The sequence below is a fragment of the Salvelinus alpinus genome, chromosome 1, assembly GCF_045679555.1.
Source record: "Salvelinus alpinus chromosome 1, SLU_Salpinus.1, whole genome shotgun sequence".
Taxonomy (NCBI): Eukaryota; Metazoa; Chordata; class Actinopteri; order Salmoniformes; family Salmonidae; genus Salvelinus; species Salvelinus alpinus.
The window spans coordinates 72,003,820-72,027,171 of record NC_092086.1 but is presented as its reverse complement, the minus strand read 5'-3'; the positions used below and the strand labels follow the sequence as shown (position 1 = coordinate 72,027,171).

General features: G+C 42.9%; 1 protein-coding gene and 1 long non-coding RNA gene across 7 annotated transcripts in view; one reads left to right on the top strand and one right to left on the bottom strand.

Moving 5' to 3' along the window:
- LOC139584688 (BRCA2-interacting transcriptional repressor EMSY-like) overlaps window positions 1-16,155 on the bottom strand; it is a 37,571-nt gene extending 21,416 nt beyond the window's left edge. The window contains exons 1-12 of one of the 6 annotated variants that reach the window (XM_071416820.1): window positions 15,829-16,155; window positions 14,624-14,699; window positions 13,101-13,197; window positions 12,858-12,957; window positions 12,603-12,677; window positions 12,305-12,480; window positions 11,936-12,091; window positions 11,440-11,699; window positions 10,733-10,976; window positions 5,126-5,344; window positions 4,784-4,933; window positions 4,406-4,579 (exon numbers count right to left, since the gene is read on the bottom strand). In XM_071416820.1, the coding sequence (XP_071272921.1) occupies window positions 4,406-4,579; window positions 4,784-4,933; window positions 5,126-5,344; window positions 10,733-10,976; window positions 11,440-11,699; window positions 11,936-12,091; window positions 12,305-12,480; window positions 12,603-12,677; window positions 12,858-12,957; window positions 13,101-13,197; window positions 14,624-14,671 (1,699 nt within the window). In that variant the 5' untranslated portion in view covers window positions 14,672-14,699; window positions 15,829-16,155. Of the gene's footprint in view, window positions 1-4,405; window positions 4,580-4,783; window positions 4,934-5,125; window positions 5,345-10,732; window positions 10,977-11,439; window positions 11,700-11,935; window positions 12,092-12,304; window positions 12,481-12,602; window positions 12,678-12,857; window positions 12,958-13,100; window positions 13,210-14,623; window positions 14,700-15,828 lie in introns of all 6 variants that reach the window. The other 5 variants (XM_071416830.1, XM_071416812.1, XM_071416839.1 and 2 more) reach the window with 5 other exon arrangements.
- A 130-nt stretch (window positions 16,156-16,285) lies between these two features.
- On the top strand, window positions 16,286-23,332 carry LOC139584714 (uncharacterized). The gene is made up of 2 exons (XR_011676816.1): window positions 16,286-16,460; window positions 20,942-23,332. It is a non-coding gene; the product is annotated as an uncharacterized lncRNA (long non-coding RNA).
- The last annotated feature ends 20 nt before the right edge of the window (window positions 23,333-23,352 follow it).

Sequence of the window (23,352 nt, the reverse complement as noted above, 5' to 3'; positions counted from 1 at the left end):
AGATCTTCTGTTGAATCTGACAATTAATCTTGATGGTTGTACAGTCTCAAAGAAAACTGTAGGACCTGGGCGTTACTCTGGACCCTGATCTCTCTTTTGACGAACATATCAAGAATATTTCAAGGACAGCTTTCTTCCATCTTTGTAACATTGCAAAAAAAACAAAATTCTGTCCAAAAATTAATACATGCTTTTGTCACTTCTAGATTAGACTACTGCAATGCTCTACTTTCCGGCTACTCGGATAAAGCACTAAATACACTTGTTAGTGCTAAACACGGCTGCTAGAATCTTGACTAGAACCAAACAATTTGATCATATTACTCCAGTGCTAGCCTCTACACTGGCTTCCTGTAAAGGCTAGGGCTGATTTCAAGGTTTTACTGCTAAGCATTACTTTAGCTTGCTCCTACCCATCTCTCCGATTTGGTCCTGCCGTACATACTTACACATACGCTACGGTCACAAGACGCAGGCCTCCATACTGTCCCTAGAATTTCTAAGCAAACAGCTGGAGGCAGGGCTTTCTCCTACAGAGCTCCATTTTTATGGAATGGTCTGCCTATCCATGTGAGAGATGCGGACTCGGTCTCGACCTTTAGGTCTTTATTGAAGACTCATCTCTTCAGTAGGTCCTATGATTGAGTGTAGTCTGGACCAGGTGTGTGAAGGTCAAAGGAAAAGCACTGGAACAACAAACCGCCCTTGCTGTCTCTGCCTGGCCAGTTACCCTCTCTCCACTGGGATTCTTCGCCTATAACCCTATTACGGAGTCACAGGCGCTCTTTCATCCAGTCCCTAGGAGGGGTGCGTCACTTAAGTGGGTTGAGTCACTGACGTGATCTTCCTGCCTGGGTTTGGCGCCCTCCTCGGGTTCGTTCCGTGGGGGAGATCTTCGGGAGCTATACTCAGCCTTGTCTCAGGGTAGTATGTTGGTGGTTGAAGATGTCCCTCTTGTGGTGTGGGGGATGTGCTTTGGCAAAGTGGGTGGGGTTATATCCTGCCTGGTTGGCCCTGTCTGGGGGTATCGTTGGACGGTGCCACAAGATCTCCCGACCCCTCCTGTCTCAGCCTCCAGTATTTATGCTGCAATAGTGTGTGTCGGGGGGCTAGGGTTAGTCTTACGTCTGGAGTATTCCTCGTGTCTTATCCGGTGTCCTGTGTGAATTTAAGTATGCTCCCTCTAATTCGCTCTCTCGCCCCCTCTCCTCCCAGAGGACCTGAACCCTGGAACCATGCCTCAAGACTGTCTGGCCTGATGACTCCTTGCTGTCCCCAGTCCACCTGGTCGTGCTGCTGCTCCAGTTTCAAATGTTCTGCCTGCGGCTGTGGAACCCTGACATGTTCACCGAACGTGGTACCTTGTCCCGGACCTGCTGTTTTTCGCCTCGCTCTCTCTACCGCACATGCTGTTTCTAACTCTGAACGCTCGCTATGAAAAGCCAACTGACATTTACTCCTGAGGTGCTGACCTGTTGCACCCTCTACAAACACTGATTATTATTATTTGACCTGGTCATCTATGAACATTTGAACATCTTGGCCATGTACTGTTATAATCTCAACCCAGCACAGCCAGAAGAGGACTGGCCACCCCTCAGCCTGGTTCCTCTAGGTTTGTTCCTTGGTTTCCGGCCTTTCTACTGAGTTTTTCCTAGCCAACGTGCATTGCTTGCTGTTTGGGGTTTTAGGCTGGGTTTCTGTATAGAATTTTGTGACATCGGCTGATGTAAAAAAGGGGGCTTTATGAATACATTTGATTGGTTGATCGGACTTATTTCTGTAGATATACTGATTATTTATAAAGCCAGGCACATTTAACAGTTAAGCTATTGATTATAGACTAAGTTGTGGTTTGCTCCAGTGTTGTAGTTCGAGACCAGTCTCGAGACCACATATTGAGTGTCTCGGTGTCGGATGCATTTGTACTCTGTCTTGACTTGGAATAAAAAATGATCAGCTTCCATTCAGTCAGCACACAAAACCACTTCGCCAGGTCAAATATATACACTCCTTTCTTAAAACATGAATATCCTAACAGCCTTTATATACCGTACCAGTCAAAAGTGGACACTTACTCATTCAAGGGTTTTTGTGAAATTTTTACATTGTAGAATAATAGTGAAGACATCAAAACTATGAAATAACACATATGGAATCATGCAGTCACCAAAAAAAGTGTTCAACAAATCAAAAATATTTTACATTTCAGAATCTTCAAAGTAGCCACCCTTTGAGTGGATGACAGCTTTGCACACTCTTGGCATTCTCTCAACCAGCTTCATGAGGAATGCTTTTCCAACAGTCTTGAAGGAGTTCCCACATATGCTGAGCACTTGTTGGCTACTTTTCCTTCACTCTGCAGTCCAACTCATCCCAAACCATCTCAAATTGGGTTGAGGTCAGGTGATTGTTGAGGCCAGGTCATCTGATGCAGCACTCAATCACTCTCCTTCTTGGTCAAATAGCCCTTACACAGCCTGGAGGTGTGTTTTGGGTCATTGTCCTGTTGAAAAACAAATGATAATCCCACTAAGCGCAAATCAGATGGGATGACGTATCACTGCAGAATGCTGTGGTAGCCATGCTGGTTTAGTGTGCCTTGAATTCTAAATACACTATTGACAGTGTCACCAGCAAAGCACCCCCACACCATCACAACTCCTTCTCCATGCTTCACGGTGGGAACCACACATGCGGAGATCATCAATTTACCTAATCTGGATATAACAAAGACACGATGGTTGGAACTAAAAATCTGAACATTTGGACTCATCAGACCAAAGGACAGATTTCCACCGGTCTAATGTCCATTGCTCGTGTTTCTTGGCACAAGCAATTCTTTTCTTATTATTGGTGTCCTTTAGTAGTGGTTTCTTTGCAGCAATTCAACCATGAAGGCCTGATTCACACAGTCTCCTCTTAACAGTTGATGTTGAGATGTGTCTGTTACTTGAACTCTGTGAATCATTTATTTGGGCTGCATTTTCTGAGGTGCAGTTGACTAATTAACTTTTCCTCTGCAGAGGTAACTCTGGGTCTTCCTTTCCTGTTGCGGTCCCCATGAGAGCCAGTTTCATCATAGCGCTTGATGGTTTTTACGACTGCACTTGAAGAAACTTTCAAAGTTCTTCAAATTTTCCGGATTGACTGACCTTCATGTCTTAAAGTAATAATGGATTGTCGTTTCTCTTTGCTTATTTGAGCTGTTCTTGGCATAATATGGACATGGTCTTTTACCGAATAGGGCTGTCTTGTGTATACCACTCCTACCTTGTCACAACACAACTGATTGGCTCAAATGCATTAAGAAGGAAAGAAATTCCACAAATTAACTTTTAACAGGCACACCTGTTAATTGAAATGCATTACAGGTTACTCCCTCATGAAGCTGGTTGAGAGAATGCCAAGAGTGTGCAAAGCTGTCATCAAGGCAAAGGGTGGCTACTTTGAAGAATCTCAAATACAAAATATATTTTGATGTAACAATTTTTGGTTACTACATGATTCCATAAAAACCCTGGAATGAGTAGGTGTGTCCAAACTTTTGACTGGTACTGTATATTTTTCACTGCTCAATTAAAGAAATCTCGGTCAACTGATGGACTGTGCCATCCCAACAGCCTCCACAATGGATCAGTCCACTCAGACAAGCGTGAATAAGACATGTGTCTTGTGCACCATGATATTAAATGTTTTGCTACTGCTCGACTAAAGAAATCTCAGTCGACCAACAGCCTATCGACATGGGGTCAGCCCTATCGCTCTGACAGAACATTTATATAAGTTCTATCTAGTGCTGCAGTATAACCATGTGACATAGCTCTCGCTCTACCTCGCTCTCCCCTCTGACTCGTTGTTGGACTTAAAAGCACATTTTGAAAATGTGTTTGTCCCTATTCCCCTTTAATAATCTGCATGGCATTTTTATTTACTGTAGGAAGGTGAGAAAGTGCACAGTTACGTAGTCTTAATTAGCCTAGCTAGTGCTAGCTAGCTAACTTCTCTCGGTTTGATGCAGTCAAGACAGACACTATGTAATCAGATGAGATGATAACTAACTAGCAATAAGTTAGTCTACCAGCACGAGTCGGCTTAGTTGCCCCTCCCTGCACCCCTCGTTACTCACAACACATGGTGTGAGTAACTCTGCTGCTTCTCTCCCTCGTGCATTACAGCTCCGGTTAATAAAGGAGCAAAAAATATATATTCTCCTCCTAAATTACAGCTTTGTTGGGTTAAGTATTTGTTTATTATTATTTTTTTCTCCCTATGATGTTGATCGGGACCCGTTTGATATGTTTTTCAGTTAGGATTTTTTCTTCAAGTTAAAGATGACAATTTTGTTTAAATGTTTAAACGTTCACACCCCTAAACTGTATAAAAATAATAATACCAGTCTCACCAGACACTATGTTGCTGCTGATGATCTTGCCGCCCAGTGTGGCTAGAGACTTCGGGACCACCGTGATGATACTGCCACTGGTGGTCTTGACATAGGTGGCACCACTGGCCGACGTCGCCATCCTGGCTCCAATAGTGGAGCTCATGGCAGGCCTTGAGTAAGTGGCCTGGGTGCCTGAACAAAAACAATGTTTTTCCTCAATTTAAAAAAGGGCCTTGCTTAGCACAGTTCTTTCAGCACTCAATATCTATAGATAGAATATAAAAGAACACAGAACAACACCTAACCAATTAACTTTTTGAGTATTATTTTGAGTATTATATACATGCTTGGACGAGAGTTCTGTCTGTTTAGGGAGTTTTCTATGAGAAATTAGACCTGTGGGCTGGGACACCAGCTTGGTGGTCATGATGGCCCCGTTGCTACTGACGACCATGATGGGGGAGGAGCTGCTGCTGGGCATGCCTGCAGTGGAGGGCTTGGGCAGGATCTTACTGGGCTGCATCTGCTGGGTGATGATTTTCACACCTATAGGAACAATTAGACAAATAAGTAATTACATAGGTCACATATTTGTCCTCCCCCCAGATTTTTGGTACACTTGAAGTTCAGGCGAGAAGGTCCAGAAAATGAAACATTGCACACTCATTAAAAAGACAATGGGAAACTCAGTGTAGAGTACTAACGCCAGTGGGTTTGGGGTTTACGCCCTGTACTCACCTGACTCCTGCTTGATCTGGATGATGGGCTTGGAGCTGGGGGGAGTGTTGGAGGCCTGGCCCATGGCGCCAGCCCCCATGGGTGAGCCCTGCTGCAGCTGCTTGGGGGACTGCGGGTGCTGCTTGGGGAACTGGGACAGAATCTGGGTGGGAGAGCCCACCATGGTCTTAGGAGAGGGGAGCCTGGCAGAGGCCACCTTCACGCCTGCCGATGAGCCACCTGGCACAGGGAGAGGAAAGAAAATAGTGTCCCAATCAGAGATGCACAATTCCAGTTTAAAATTTGTATTGAATAGATAGATGGATACAAAAGTATGTGAACACCTCAAATTTGTGGAATCAGCTATTTCAGCCACACACCGTTGCTGACAGGTATATAAAATCGAGCACAGTCATGAAATCTCCATAGACAAACATTGGCAGTAGAATACCTTTACTGAAGAGCTCAGCAACTTTCAACGTGGCAAAGTCATAGGTTGCCACCTTTTCAACAATTCAGTTTGTTACATTTCTGCCGTGCTAGAGCTGCCCCGGTCAACTGTAAGTGTAGTTATTGTGTAGTAAGTGGAAATGTCTAGGAGCAACAACGGCTCAGCTGCGAAGTGGTAGGCCACACAAGCTCACAGAACGGGACCGCCGAGTGCTGAAGCACGGCGAAATCGTCTGTCCTTGGTTGCAACACTCACTACTGAGTTCCAAACCTCCTCTGGAAGCAAAGTCAGCACAAGAACTGTTCGTCAGGAGCTTCATGAAATTGGTTTCCGTGGCCGAGCAGCCGCACACAAGCCTAACATCACCATGAATTACGCTTCACCATCTGGCAGTCAGACAGACAAATCTGGGTTGGCTGATGCCAGGAGAACGGCATCTTCCCCAATGCTTAGTGCCAACTGTAAAGGTTGGTGGAAGAGGAATAATGGTCTGGGGCTGTTTGTCATGGTTCAGACCCCTAAGTTCCAGTGGAAGGAAATCTTAACGCTACAGCATACAATGACATTCTAGACAATTCTTTGCTTCAACTTTGTGGCAAGTTTGGGGAAGGCCCTCTCCTGTTTCAGCATGACAATGCCCCCGTGCACAAAGCGAGGTCCATACAGAAATGGTTTGTTGAGATCAGTGTGGAAGAACTTGATTGGCCTGCACAGAGCCCTGACCTCAACCACATCAGAAACCTTTCTGATGAATTGGAACACTGACTGCGAGCCAAGCCTAACTGCCCAACATCAGTGCCCGACCTCACTAATGCTTGTGGCTGAATGGAAGCAAGTCCCTGCAGCCACATTCCAACATCTAGTGGAAAGCCTTCCCAGAAGAGTGGAGGCTGTTACGGCAGCAAAGTGGGGACCAATTCCATATTACTGCCCATGATTTTGGAATTAGATGTTCAACGAGCACCAGTCCAAAGTTTGGACACACCTACTCATTCCAGGGTTTTTCATTATTTTTAAAATTTTCTACATTGTAGAATAATAGTAAAGACATCCAAGCTATGAAATAACACACATGGAATCATGTAGTAACCAAAAGTGTAAAATCAAAATATATTTTATATTTGAGATTCTTCAAAGTAGCCACCCTTTGCCTTGAGAGCAGCTTTGCACCCACTTGGCATTGTCTCAACCAGCTTCATGAGGTAGTCACCTGGACTGCATTTAAATTAACCGGTGTGCCTTGATAAAAGTTAATTTTGGAATTTCTTTCCTTCTTAAAATGTGTTTGAGCATATCAGATGTTTTGTGACAAGGTAGGGGTGGCATACAGAAGATTACCACAAGGTTAAAGACCAAGAACATATTATGGCAAGAACAGCTCAAATATGCAAAAGGAAACGACAATCCATCATTACTTTAAGACATGAAGGTCAGTCAATTCAGAACTTTGAACGTTTCTTCAAGTGCAGTCGCAAAAACCATCAAGCACTATGATGAAACTGGCTCTCATGAGGACCGCCAAAGGAAAGAGAGACCCAGAGTTACGTCAGCTGAGTTTGAACGCAGAGTGAAGAAAAAGCAGCCAACAAGTGCTCAGCATACGTGGGAACTCCTTCAAGACTGTTATTTCATAGTTTTGATGTCTTCACTATTGCTCTACAATGTAGAAAATAGTCAAAAAGAATGAAAAACCCTTGAATGGTACTGTATATAAAAAGGTCTTGGTAGCTACAACAAGACAAACGCTGTCCCTAATTTGGCGAAGGCTGTTAATATATCCTGAGTAAAACTCTTCAATTCAACTGACATCTGTTGTACACTGCTGGAAGGAACACATTTAACATCTATTGTCTATTGGAATATCGCCCCGTAGCACTCACTTCTGTCATCACGAAGTGCTTTGAGAGGCTAGTTATGGATCATATCACCTCTACCTTACCTGACACTAGAACCACTTCAATTTGCTTACCACCCCAATAAAGCCACAGACGATGCAATCGCACTGCCCTATCCCATCTGGACAAGAGGAATACCTATGTAAGAATGCTGTTCATTGACTACAGCTCAGCATTCAACACCATAGTACCATCATTAAGCTCAGGGCCCTGGGTCTGAACCCTGCCCTGTGCAACTGGATCCTGGACTTCCTGACATGCCACCGCCAGGTGGTGAAGGTAAGAAACAAAAACCTCCACTTCGTTGATCCTCAATACTGGGGCCCCACAAGAGTGGGTGCTCAGCCCCATCTTGTACTTCCTGTTCACCCATGACTGCATGGCCACGCAGGCCTCCAACGCAATCATCAAGCAAGTTTGCAGACGACACAACATGACGAGACAGCCTACAGGGAGGAGGTGAGGGCCCTGGGAGAGTGGTGCCAGGAATATAACCTCTCACTCAACGTCAACAAAAGAGCTGATCGTGGACTTCAGGAAACTACAGAAGGAGCACGCCCCTATCCACATCGACAGGACCACAGTGGAGAAGGTGGAAACCTTTTAAGTTCCTCGGCGTACACATCACTGACGATCTGAAATGTTCCAGCCATATTTGGACATTCTTTGACCATTTAACTTGCCATTTACAAAAACAAAATGTGTTAGTGGGTAGGTGTGTTTATAGGACCGCTCTTTTTAAATCATTATATATGTTTGAGAAGTCCCATTTATGTATTGAAATCAACAGCGCCTCAACCTCAGGATGCTGAAGAAATTTGACTTGGCCCATAAAACCCTCAAACTTTTACAGATGCACAACTGAGAGCGTCGCCTGGTACGGCAACTGCACCGCATGCAACTGCAGAGTTCTCCAGAGGGTGGTTCGGTCTGCCCAACGCATCACCGGGTGCAAACCACCTGCCCACCAGGACACCTACAGCTTCCGATGTCAAGGACATCAACCACGTGACCCACGGCCTGTTCCCCCCGCTATCATCCAGAAGGCGAGGTCAGTACAGGTACATCAAAGCTGGGACCAAGAGACTGAAATACAGCTTCTATCTTAAGGCAATCAGATGGTTAAATAGCCATCACTAGCCAGCTTCCACCCAGTTAAGCAACTCTGCACTTTAGAGGCTGCCGCCGAGTGGCGCAGCAGTCTAAGGCACTGCATCTTATTGCTAGAAAAGTCACTACAGAACCTGATTCGATTCCAGGCTGTATCACAACCGGCCGTGATTGGGAGACCCATAGGGCGGCGCACAATTGGCCATGCGTCATCCGGGTTAGGGTTTGGCCGGGGTATTATATTGTAAATAAGAATTTGTTCTTAACTGACTTGCCTAGTTAAATAAAGGTTAAATTAAAATATACATAGAATTACTGGCCACGTTAATAATGTTTACATACTGCTTTACTCACCTCATATTTACTGTATTTTGCTCGATCTAATATATATATAGTTGAAGTCGGAAGTTTACATACACCTTAGCCAAATACATTTAAACTACGTTTCACAATTCCTGACATCAAATCCTAGTAAAAATCCGTCTTAGGTCGGTTATGATCACCACTTTATTTTAAGAATGTGAAATGTCAGAATAATAGAGAATGATTTATTTCAGCTTTAATTTCTTTCATCACATTCCCAGTGGGTCAGAAGTTTACATACACCCAATTAGTATTTTGTATCATTGCCTATACATTGTTTAACTTGGGTCAAATGTTTCAGGTAGCCTTCCACAAGCTTCTCACAATAAGTTGGGTGAATTTTTGCCCATTCCTCCCGACAGAGCTGGTGTAACTGAGTCAGGTTTGTAGGCCTCCTTGGTCGCGCATTCTTTTTCAGTGCTGCCCACAAATTTTCTATAGGATTGAGGTCAGGGCTTTGTGATGGCCACTCCAATACCTTGACTATGTTGCCATTTTGCCACAACTTTGGAAGTATGCTTGGGGTCATTGTCCATTTGGAAGACCCATTTGCGACCAAGCTTTAGCTTCCTGACTGATGTCTTGAGATGTTGCTTCAATATATCCACATAATTTTCCTGCCTCATGATGCCATCTATTTTGTGAAGTGCACCAGTCCCTCCTGCAGCAAAGCACCCCCACAACATGATGCTGCCACCCCCGTACTTCAAGGTTGGGATAAGGTTCTTCGGCTTGCAAGCCTCCCCCTTTTTCAACCAAACATAAGGATGGTCATTATGGCCAAACAGTTCCATTTTTGTTTCATCGGACCAGAGGACATTTCTCCAAAAAGTACGATCTTTGTCCCCATGTGCAGTTGCAAACCGTAGTCTGGCTTGTTATGGCAGTTTTGGAGCAGTGGCTTCTTCCTTGCGGAGCGGCCTTTCAGGTTATGTCGATATAGGATTAGTTTTACTGTGGATATAGATACGTTTGTACCTGTTTCCTCCAGCATCTTCACAAGGTCCTTTGCTGTTGTTCTGGGATTGATTTGCACTTTCCGCACCAAAGTACGTTCATCTCTAGGAGACAGAACGCGCCTCCTTCCTGAGCGGTATGACAGCTGCGTGGTCCCATGGTGTTTATACCTGCGTACTATTGTTTGTACAGATGAACGTGGTACCTTCAGGCGTTTGGAAATTGCTCCCAAGGATGAACCAGACTTGTGGAGGTCTACAAAAAGAAATCTGAGGTCTTGCCTGATTTCTTTTGATTTTCCCATGATGTCAAGCAAAGAGGCACTGAGTTTGAAAGTAGGCCTTGAAATACATCCACAGGTACACCTCCAATTGACTCAAATGATGTCAATTAGTCTATCAGAAGCTTCTAAAGCCATTACATCATTTTCTGGAATTTTCCAAGCTATTTAAAGGCACAGTCAACTTAGTGTATGTAAACTTCTGACCCATTGAAATTGTGATACAGTGAATTATTAGTGAAATAATCTGTCTGTAAGCAATTGTTGGGAAAATTACTTGTGTCATGCACAAAGTAGATGTCCTAACCGTCTTGCCGAAACTATAGTTTGTTTACAATAAATTTGTGGAGTGGTTGAAAAACTAGTTTTAATGACTCCAACCTTCCCGACTTCAACTGTATAAATTCCATTCTTTTACTTTTAGATTTATTGTTGTGAATCGTTTTTAGATACTAAGGCACTCAGATACTACTGCACTGTTGGAGCACAAACATTTCTCTGCACCCGCAATAACATCTGCTAAATGTGTATGTGACTTGTAAAATTTGATATTGCGGGACACTCAAACCTACTCTGCGCTATGGTCGACATGAGCACAGACGGGCTGGAGGAGACCACGGTGGTCACAGCGATCGTGTTGGGGGCCAAGGAGGGACTTGAGCTGGCCGGGATGAACACCGTCTGTTTCTGGCTGGCCGAGGTCAGCATGGAGGTGGAAACCAGCTTTGACATGGCCGCCGCGTAGTTGTGGGAATGAGACTTGGACAGGATGTTGGGAACGAAGTTGGAGCTTGGAGAGGTCGTCACAATGATTACCTGACAAATCATATATTATACAGTAAGTTATATAGCCACGTACAATCAAGTTCATATACTGAACAAAAATAGTAGCGCATCATATAAAGTGCTGGCTGAAATAAAAGATGGGATTGTCTGGGGGGTGAGGGGTGCTGAGGAGTATTTCTATCTGTAATAAAGCCCTTTTGTGGGGCCTCAGCTCAGTCAATTGAAATACATAGGGCCTAATGAATTCATTTCAATTGACTGATTTCCTTATATGAACGGTAACTCAGAATCGTTGAAATTGTTGCTTTATATTTTTGTTCAGTGTATGTACAAAATCACTTGCACATCAAGTTTGCAGACATTATGCAATAATTACGATCATACAAACATATTCAACCATTCCTATAGTATTTGTCTCACACCTCGCTATATTGACTCTGACTATAGAACAAGAGGCTTTCTTACGAATTACGGACAGTTCTCTCCTGCTCACCTTCTGCGTGGTGGTGTTGGTGGTCTGGGTGGTGGGCTTGGTGAAGGTGATCTTGACGGGGGACATGTGCGGTGGCAGCGAGTTCGCGATGCTCTGCATGATGTTGCTCATCTTGGGGCTGCCGCTTACTGGCACGGTGATGGTCTTGGACAAGGGAGGGGAAACCTTGGCCAGCTCCTTCAGCACCACGGGGGAGGAGCTCGAGGAGTTGGTCCGCCTCCGCTTGCGTGGCTTCTCGTCCTCGTCAGAGCAGCTAACGCCTGGGAGTGAGAGTTTGACAGAGGGAGAGAAAAACTAAACATACAGACAGAGACAAATGGAATTTGAGACAAAATTCATTGATACATTAAGAGGTTATGAATTTTTCTGATTTGCAGGTTCTGTTTAAGGAGTGTTACACCGGAGATCCCTTAACCAATGCAACGCTCTTAAACAGTTATTTTTCTTTCCAAAGTAAAGGAATAAACAAACATGGAATCTCTGTTCTGACACTCACTTTTCACATAGACAGTGCTCCCGCTGGGCAGCACCACCACGTTGGAGGCAGGGCTGGCCGGACGGGGGGATTTCACCGTAGCTGTCGCACTGCCGCTGGGCGCCGTGGCACTGGTGGGGGTGGACGTGGTGGTTGTGTAGGAGTAGCAAACAACCACTGCAAACAAATAACAACCATACTTCATATAAAAATACACTATAAGGAGAGATTGATTGATTGATCATTTATAGTCTTCCTCCCTCTGCCGTTGATCCTGCAGGTATATTTTTTCATCTCCAAAATCCCTCCAGTTATGATTAGGAGTAAAGTAATCTGATCCTAAACTTGTGGTTAAGGGCAATTTCCACCTTGAGCTGTCGGTGATCTTACCTTCTTTATTTCCTGTTTCCGCAGGCAGCAAGAGAGAAGCATTCTGATTGGCTGTGGCGCTGGCCACTGCGTTGGCAGTCACGGTGAACGCCGTCTGGGGGACCAGTCTGGGCATCAAGGGGACCAGCCGACGTCCCTCGATTGACCACTCTGAGGAGCTGTTGGGACCCGACATGCTGTGACAAAAGAGAATTGTCATGATAAATTGATGGACTGATGAGTGTACTACTATTTGGTAGTAAGTCATAATGTGTATGTAGTTTTAGTATTGATCATCTTGGGGGGTAACATGACTTACTGATAGGCAATGGTGGTAAGGCGCTCATCATTGACGGCCCTACGGACCTCGGCGCGATGACGCTCTGTTGAAATGCTGTGGGAGACAACCATACAATTAGCTAAGTAAGAATGAGCAATTAAGTCACAGGCAAAGTTTGTTTCTAAGTAAGAATGAGCAATTAAGTCACAGGCAAAGTTTGTTTTTACAAAGGGACCCATATTTCCTAGGTTCATCTAGCAATGGGAAAAAAATACAGTGACTTTGCAGGTTTACCTGAGGACTTTAGTGAGTTCTCCGAGGAGGTCCTTCTTGTCCTTGGTGAGGTCGCCTTGGGCTCGCAAAGCACTGATTACTCCGGCGTACGCCTCCAGCTCTGTTGAAGCAATACAGGCTATCATTAAAAACAACTTTGTTTTCCCTCTGAAACATCAGTAACATTTTGGGTCCTTTGAAAGTGACAAGTCACTTAATGCATGAGGCAAGCCAGAGAGGCCGGAGAAGTTGAAAGGGTCTTACCAAGTTTACGGAGGATTCTCTTACACTCATCCCTGCCCAGGTCAAGGAGGGTGGGCCACACCACAGGCATGGTGCCGGTCAGACGCGGTTTCACCTGCTGAATCATCAACTACATTTAGAGTGAGCAGAAGAGGAGAGGACATGGCACATATGTCATCTTCTAGATCAGTGTTTCCCAACCCTCGTCCTCAAGTGTCCCAAACAGTACACATTTTTGTTGTAGCCCTGGAAATACCCATCTCATTCAGGGCTTGACAATTAGTTGACAAGTTGAATCAGGTGTGCTTGTCCAGGGTTACAATACAAATGTGTTCCAGATTATCCATACAATACAAATCCTTCATTTGAAATATGAATGAGTTTCTTCAATTCTGGATGTTACTATAAACAAGCACGGCCAGCGGCTTCCAAATCAGGGTTGATACTAGCTTCGGACTGCAACTAGCATCTTGACAGGATATTGGACACAGAATGTCCCGTCAAGATCCTAGTTGCTGTCCGAAGCTAGATTGAAACAAGCCAACTAACCTGAGGTCTGTTATGAGTATGCTTATTCCCTGAGTTGGAACCTGCTGACCATGCTTTCAGTAAGAGGCTTAACTAAGCCAAAAATTAGGGTTAGCTATAATGTTACCATCTAGACATCAATGACATAGCTAGTTGGCTAGCTCTTTCAGTAGCCCAGGGGCAATTACACAGTAACAGAATGATGCTGAGCTTCTGATTTTCCCCTTTAAAATGTATGCCAAACAAAAACCAATGATTGCAAAGTTAAACAAACCATACAACTCTATGCACAATACCTACCTTTAACAATTTCCACAGAAAATTTTACAAAAACACATTAACTTGAATAACAGATGCAAAGTTTGACGTATGTGTCGTTGGTGCCGTCATTCTGTTACCAAACTTTGCATCTGCACTGTTATTCAAGTAAATGTGTTATGTAAAATGTTCAATGGAAATTGTTAAAAGTCATCCTTGTGCATAGATTTATGGTTTAACTTTGCCTACGGGTCTAGCTTACGGGTGCCTAGCTTCGGACCACAAATAGGATCGACAGAACATTGGGTTTAGGATCTCTTAGCTTAGTAAACTCAACTCCTTCCAACAGAGTTTAGTTGCGATGAGTGTCAGTGGAGTGTACCACTGACTACATCGAGTCTACCAATCGATGTCCATTATTTCATGCTTTCCTTGTACCTATGGTTTGTCCTGTGTAACTGCAAGCTTTACTTTGGGTGCTAAAATCCGTAGTTTTTGATAAAAGTATCATTTTAAGTGACCTCTGCCAAGGGAGCCGTTGTTTGTTAATGAAGGAGAAGCCTGTCATTGCTTTGTTTTGTCAGGGGACGCAAAGAATGGAAGTGAGAAATATATGGTTGTACATAAGCTGCTGTTTGGCTGCAATAAGGAGATACACTTTTTTTCTAGTAATGCATTGTTATTGAATTGTTGGGTTTCGAGTTTGCAAGAAAGGCATTTCACTGTACTTGTGCATGTGACATTAACTTGAAACTTACTTGGCAACGCTTTTGTCGTATCTTCGAGTCTTTAGAAAATGTTAACATAAATGTCGGTGTCCAGTTGCAGGTGGCTCTAAAAAAAATGAAACAATAATAATATAGAAAGATATTAAATCCACATTTTGCACTGACAGGAGTTCCCTCGTCATGTTGGCTGCCAGACATCTCGCATTTCTCAACATCTTTGCAGAAACTAGTCGTTTCTATGAGACGCGGCCACATGCAGTGCAACCAAAACAAAGACATACACACATGCATGAGGCATTCCTCACTTGGATTTAAAATCTTTCTGCATTTCTCTGTTTTTTTTTACAACCACATGCAACTGGACAGACATGTATAAAATACACTTTTCTTCCAAATCAAGAACGAAAGAAATATCGACAAGAATAGATTAGTTGAAACATTCCTTGCTAAACTTTACACTAGCGAAGCTGTAATTGCAATATGGAGACTCACATATCCCGTTACGACTGTAGCTATCTACCTAGTCTAGATCCAAGTTGCGGTCCGAAGCTAAAGGGTGCCATATATAACTTACCAACTTTAAACATTACAGTAAATATACACTGTGTACAAAATATTAGTAACACCTGCTCTTTCCATGACAGTTTTCACCTGGTCAGTCTATAATCCCTTACTGATGTCACTTATTAAATCCACTTCAATCAGTGCAGAAGACGGAAAAGTTACAGGTTAACGGATTTTTAAGCCTTGAGACATGGATTGTGTATGTTTGTCATTCAAAGGGTGAATGGGCAAGACAAAATATTTTAGTGCCTTTGAACGGGGTATGGTTGTAGACGCCATGCGCACTGGTTCGAGTGTGTCAAGAACTGAAACGCCGCTGGGTTTCACACTCAACTATCTCCCGTGTGTATCAAGAATGGTCCACCACCCAAAGGACATCCAGCCAACTTGTCACAACTGTGGGAAACATTGGACTAAATATGGGCCAGCATCCCTGTGGAACACTTTCGAAACCTTGTATAGTCCATTCCCTGAATAATTGAGGGGGGGGGGGGGTGTAAATCAGTGTATATTCGTATAATATCTTGTTAAACTGTGTTTGCATATCTGTTGTTATCAAGGATTTAAAATTGTCCAAGCATCCCTCAGAGAAATTTAGCAAGTAAGCTAGCTAGATTCGTTACCGAAGTTATTCAGCTTGCTCGGAGTGAACTTCCCGTCTTCCAACTTACCATGTAGTGTTGAGACAAGTACAACGTCGTTATGACAGTCCTGAATTACAGGATCAAACGATTCGCTACATATTAATCCAAAATCAGTTGCACCCGCCAAAACATGACAGATATATGTTTTTCTTTACTGAGGATCCACCTCAGTTCAATAGACCTTCCATACCGCCATGATTGAACGACGCCAAAACACTTGGTCCTGAAATAATGCTGTCTAAACATAAGCCTGGATTGGATTGACACGTAACTTGGAAATGATCACCATTGTTTCGAACAAATATGGATCCAGTTAGGAATCGCTATCACCAATATTTTCTTTTACATACATAATAATTTAAAGACCTCTAAAAATAAACTCATACAGTTATGCACAGACATCAATCCAAATAGGCGCTTTTTCTACCCCTAGTTTTAGGACCATTTACGTCACTGTTGACGTTCTTCGTACCACCATCTTTGGGTATAATTGCCGCGTTCAAAACAACTGGCAACTGAGAAATCGCTGACTTCAATGCGTTCAAACAACTGGAGAAAAAAAAACGAACTCCGACTGGGGAAAGAAATCGATTTGAACGGTCATCCAACTCGGAATTCCAACTCTGGAACTCGAGCCACTTTCTATTGATGGGTTCAAGGTAACTGGGAACTCGGGGAAAGAAACTAGGTCAAATCATGACGTCAGTGATCTTAAGGTCGGAAAAACCGCGCTCTAGAAAAAGGCCTGAATTCCCTACTTGGAATTCCGAGCTCGTTTTGGTCCAAGTTTTGGTCCAACTGAAGTCGGAAACCGAGTTCCAAAGCTCGAAGTTTCTTTGAACTCGGCATAGAGCTCCGACTTTCCTATGGAACGCCGTTTGGTCTTTGCGTGTCAAAAATATACGTCAAATAAAATTAAAAGCTTATTTAATTAACATGTCAAATAGTGTTATTTGACGTGTATCTTTTTATGGAACGCCGTTTGGGTCTTTGCGTGTCAAAAATATACACGTCAAATAACACAGTTTAATAGAATGTAGAATGTTGTGTTGGGTAGCTAGATTTAGCTTGGTACCTAGCTAGCACAAATACAACCAGCCTGAAAACAATGACCAGTAGAAACTGAGTCATTTTCATTATTCTTAACAATGATTTAGGAATCCTTGTGAGTAAGTATTAGCTAGGTAACCACTTGTTCGCCTATTGAAATTGAACTTTAGTTCTTGAAAATAACCAGGTAGGCTAGTTGAGAACAAGTTCTCATTTGCAACTGCGACCTGGCCAAGATAAAGCAATGCAGTTCGACACATACAACAACACAGAGTTACACATGGAATAAACAAACATACAATCAATAATACAGTAGAAAAATCTATAAACAGCATGTGCAAATGAGGTAGGATAAGAGAGGTAAGGCAATAAATAGGCCATGGTGGTGAAGTAATTACAATATAGCAATTAAACACTGGAATGGTAGGGTGTGCAGAAGATGAATGTGCAAGTAGAGATACTGGGGTGCAAAGGAGCAAGATAAATAAATAAATACAGTATGGGGATGAGGTAGTTTGGATGGACTATTTACAGATGAGCTATGTACAGGTGCAGTGATCTGTGAGCTGCTCTGACAGCTGGTGCTTAAAGCTAGTGAGGGAGGTAAGAGTCTCCAGCTCCAGAGGTTTTTGCAGTTCGTTCCAGTCATTGGCAGCAGAGAACTGGAAGGAGAGGCAGCCAAAGGAAGAATTGGCTTTGGGGGTGACCAGTGAGATATACCTGCTGGAGCGCGTGCTACGGGTGGGTGCTGCTATGGTGACCAGTGAGCAGAGATAAGGCGGGGCTTTACCTAGCAGAGACTTAATCAAATAAAAACAGTTAAATTAGGGTTATTTTAGATGATGACACCTAGCTATATTGTTAGCTAGCTAACTATAACTACTGAAACAGATTATGCCGTTTTCTAAACTGGTACCTGGCTACCTTCAGACTAGTGTTGTGTTTGTGAGATTTTTGTAGGCCAAACCGGCTATGTCTCATGTTCTGACAAACACTGCTCTAGCTCTGCCACCTTTAACCACAGATGCAGAAGGGCAACATCAGCAGATGCGGTGGATTGAGACAAACCCCATGCTAAAAACAAATAGCTCTATCTTAAACTGACGGATTTTCATAGGTATTTTTTTATTATGCTAATTAGATTTCCACGCGGGCGAAGACATCGACTCTAGGGACTTAAAAAAAAAAAAAAGGTAAAATATACTGAAATTGCTAAATATATTTCCAATAGATGGCAGCATAAGACCACAAACCATAAGACCATTTTCAGAAGATTATCTTTAAGTTAGTTATAGGCTTCAAACAGCAATATGATTGACATAAAATAGCATGCATCTATATATCTACCTTATTAGGCCTGTGTTGCTTTTGAGAGTGCAAAAAAACAACGACTATAGCAGCTATTGAGAACCCCGTCCAAATTATTACTGTTCAGATGCGCTAACCTCACACTACACTAAATGTGTGTATTTTTGTTTAACCAGACGCAATATCTCATATGCCAGTGTCAATGAACAACCTCGGAGTAGAAAATTCTCAAGAGAGTGCATCTTCCATAGCCCGCCAAGAGATTACATCATGCAACCCTCTCTGCTAGCAAATTATACTGAATGAAAATATAAACGCAACATGCAACAATTTCAACGATTTTACTGAGTTACAGTCAATTGAAATAAATGCATTAGGCCCTAATCTATGGATTTCACATGACTGGGAATACAGATATGCATCACAGATACCGCCTCATGCAACACAACACATCTCCTTCGTGTAGAGTTGATCAGACTTTTGATTGTGGCCTGCGGAATGTTGTCCCACTGCTCTTCAATGGTTGTGAGAAGTTGCTGGATATTGGTGGGAACTGGAACACGCTGTCGTACATGTCGATCCAGAGCATCCCAAACGTGCTCAATGGGTGACATGTCTGGTGAGTATGCAGGCCATGGAAGAACTGGGACATTTTCAGTTTCTAGGAATTGTGTACAGACCCTTGCGACATGGGGCTGTGCATTATCATGCTCAAACATGAGTCGAAGGCTGCGGATGAATGGCACAACAATCTCGTCACGGCATCTCTGTGCATTCAAATTGCCATCGATAAAATGCAATTGTGTTCATTGTTCATAGCTCATGCTGGCCCATACTATAACCCCACCATCACCACGGGGCACTGAAACCGCTCGTCCACACAACGCCAAACACGTGGTCTACGGTTGTGAGGCCGGTTTGACATACTGCCAAATTCTCTAAAACAACGGAGGTGGCTTATGGTAGAGAAATGAACATTCACTTCTCTGGCAACAGCTCTGGTGGCCATTCCTGCAGTCAGCATACCAATTGCACACTCCCTCAAAACTTGAGACATCTGTGGTATTGTGTTGTGCTCACTAATAGAAACGGATTTGTGCACAAAATTTGAGAGAAATACGCTTGGTCCCATGACGCTTTACATGTTGCGTTTATATTTTTGTTCAGTGTACCTCGACAAGCCCTTCACTTGTGCAAGAAGGCAGAGTGTGGCGTGGCTTGTTGAGTTGGCTACTTGTGTGAGAAGGCAGAGCGGCTAACCGTGCCCTCTTGAAAGTGCCAGTAATTTAAGTCACCTGCACATTAGTGTAAAGATAATCATTTGTACCGTAGTTAACTTGCTCACTTGACTCATGATACTTACTTCACGAGTTCGAATCTTGCATGCAGCAAGTTTTCTTTAAAAAAATTTAAGCCTTTTACATGAGATTTCAGGCAATGGCATACCATTTCAAGGTAATTGATATCTCGTGAAATATGTAAATTAGATAGATTAGCACTCTATTGTCAGTAGCAAGAGTCTGAAATCTGCTTTCCACTAGATAGCACATTCACAAAGTAAATCTCAAGGAAACATCAGAAACTGTAATTTGTGGTCGTGCTCCCACCTTATGGTTTATTTGAGAATTGCAGTACCTATTTTGATTAATTAGATAGTTATCTACTGCCACACTATGGGGGATGTAGAACTGTTCAATGCCCTGGCCCTTCTCTCCGTGCATCCATTGCACCTCCAGGTCTATAGAGAAACCATATAGAGGTTATATAACATGGATCACACCATGGCTATAGCCAGTGGCGATTTTAGCATGTAAATCTTGGTGGGCCCCCCCAAAAATAAAAAATACCGGGGGATGTATGCCAGCAAAGCTACAACACTAAACAATACATTAATTGCACTATAACGGTGACAAGCGGTGCCCACAAATTGTAAGGGCCTACATAAAGCTGTCCCAACAGCAGTCCCAACATCTTACCACTGCCACACCTGGCTATCATCGAAGCCTTGTCTGGCAGCGAAACAGTTCATTTAGCCTCATTTACTGCCTTTTAAAAAAAACATAGCTGATATGGCTGACTTGCTTAAAGAAATGTGGTTTCTAATGTTTTCTAATTTTGATTAAGACATTAACGAGCGAGCTAGGACGGACGTAGTCAATATAACTATTTGTTTAGCACTTTTGAAATGTACAGCGACAGAATTCAGAACATCGGCCGTTCTTCCACTATTCTCCCTGTACACCAAGTCAGAACTGTAGGATAAATAAAGGGGGCACATAAGCAGACAATGAAAGTTCTTACATTATTCGATGATTACATTTCTCTAAAAACAGGTTATAGGCTACATGTACACCACCAAGTCCGAACAGTAGACTAAATTAAGAGGGGTAAATAGACCAAATTATTAGGGTGAGGCACATGGGCTACTAACATCTTACTACACAACATACACTTAGTATTACTTTCTTAGCTACAGTATACATATCTCCCTGGCATATTACATCATTTACGCAGCAGCATACAATACATTTTTGGACTCACCTTGTTGTGCTGTACTCACTCCACCAGAAAGGTGGCACGGCGATCCTTCGTGGGCAAATTTTGTCATCAAAGTCTGACATTCTCTTGATTTGTGGTGCTTTCAAAACAACTGGTATTAAGAATAATTGTTAAAAGTTATAATTTGTCATATGGTCAATGCTTGTCTGGATTTCCTGAATCAGAAATGAACTGAACTAAACTGTTCTGATTTGTCCTCTCTCTCTCTCGATTATCATGAAAGGTGACGTCAGATGGTGTCTTGATGCATGGCAGTGCTGGTGAGTCTCTGATCCACCTCTACGCAGACGACACCATTCTGTATACTTCTGGCCCTTCTTTGGACACTATGTTAACAACCCTCCAGACGAGCTTCAATGCCATACAACTCTCCTTCCGTGGCCTCCAACTGCTCTTAAATACAAGTAAAACTAAATGCATGCTCTTCAACCGATCGCTGCATGCACCTGCCCGCCCATTCAGCATCACTACTCTGGACGGTTCTGACTTAGAATATGTGGACAACTACAAATACCTAGGTGTCTGGTTAGACTGTAAACTCTCCTTCCAGACTCACATCAAACATCTCCAATCCAAAGTAAAATCTAGAATTGGCTTCCTATTTCGCAACAAAGCATCCTTCACTCATGCTGCCAAACATACCCTCGTAAAACTGACCATCCTACCAATCCTCGACTTCGGCGATGTCATTTACAAAATAGCCTCCAATACCCTACTCAATAAATTGGATGCAGTCTATCACAGTGCCATCCGTTTTGTCACCAAAGCCCCATATACTACCCACCACTGTGACCTGTACGCTCTCGCTGGCTGGCCCTCGCTTCATACTCGTAGCCAAACCCACTGGCTCCAGGTCATCTATAAGACCCTGCTAGGTAAAGTCCCCCCTTATCTCAGCTCGCTGGTCACCATAGCAGCACCCACCTGTAGCACGCGCTCCAGCAGGTATAATTCTCTGGTCACCCCCAAAGCCAATTCCTCCTTTGGCCGCCTCTCCTTCCAGTTCTCTGCTGCCAATGACTGGAACAAACTACAAAAATCTCTGAAACTGGAAACACTTATCTCCCTCACTAGCTTTAAGCACCAGTTGTCAGAGCAGCTCACAGATTACTGCACCTCTACATAGCCCATCTATAATTTAGCCCAAACAACTACCTCTTCCCCTACTGTATTTATTTATTTATTTTGCTCCTTTGCACCCCATTATTTATATTTCTACTTTGCACATTCTTCCACTGCAAATCTACCATTCCAGTGTTTTACTTGCTATATTGTATTTACCTCGCCACCATAGCCTTTTTTTTGCCTTTACCTCCCTTATCTTACCTCATTTGCGCACACTGTATATAGACTTATTTTTCTACTGTATTATTGACTATGTTTGTTTTACTCCATGTGTAACTCTGTGTTGTTGTATGGGTCGAACTGCTTAGCTTTATCTTGGCCAGGTCGCAATTGTAAATGAGAACTTGTTCTCAACTTGCCTACCTGGTTAAATAAAGGTAAAATAAAAAAATAATTCGGCCGAGAATGGTGTGAACCTCAAAAGCCCTCTAAGCGGCTGAAGAAGGACAAAGGCGTCCACGTGGAGTGAGCATGGCGAGAGATCTGTTCCAAACTTCTCTCATGATGCTGGTATGCTGGTTGGCAAATGGTCAAGATGTAAATGTGCTGGTGAGACATTGAAATTGGGACATTATCATGGGCCATCCACTTTGAACTATGAAGCTATCTGAAGAAGAACCAATGAAGAGACGACAGAAGATTGAGTGCCTGAAGGGGGACTTGGTCAACTGTGCCCATAATTGATTTAGACTTGTCTAAAATTGTTTATTTTAGGGTATCCGGGTGACTGTAGAGGTCTATACACTGCTAAATGTATAGTAAATTAGATTAAGAATGCATTAAGATATATATAAATATATATATTTTTTAACTAGGCAAGTCAGTTAAGAACAAATTCTTATTTGCAATGACGGCCTACATGGGTAACAGTGGGTTAACTGGCTTCGGGGATTCGATCCAGCAACCTTTTGGTAACTGGGCCATCGCTCTAACCACTAGGCTACCTGCATCCCCTGAACATGAATTAAAATTGTGATAAGAAAGTTAATACTAGAATTATAGGAAAATCATACTGTATGTTAATATAATTGTACATTCTGCCATTGTCGATGTGTTAACTTGTGGGTTTTAACATTGAGTGATAGAACCAATGTGAATCACTGAAGAATGTCATTCTCAATTTTGGTTGGATAATTAATTGGGTTTTTGATTATGATTTGGAAACTGAATGATTTTTAGACGGTTAATAACTATGAGTGAAGCAATTCATGTATTAGGGATTGATTGTTTTGATTGTTGATGTACTAATTGTGACATGGGTAAAGAAGTTGTGTGAACTGAAGATACTGACACTATTCTCAGCATGCCCTGGTGAATGGAGAGGGTGAACTCTGATCCTGAGAATGAAACTGATCCTAATTTATTTGACTTATATCCATTGCCAAAGTACATTTTCGATGATAATGATAAAACTCTGTAATTGTAGCAGGTATGGTGCTAATGGCACACAGAATCCATAGGCGTTGCCTTATAAATTGTGGAATCATGATGCTTGTCCTGGGTCATGTT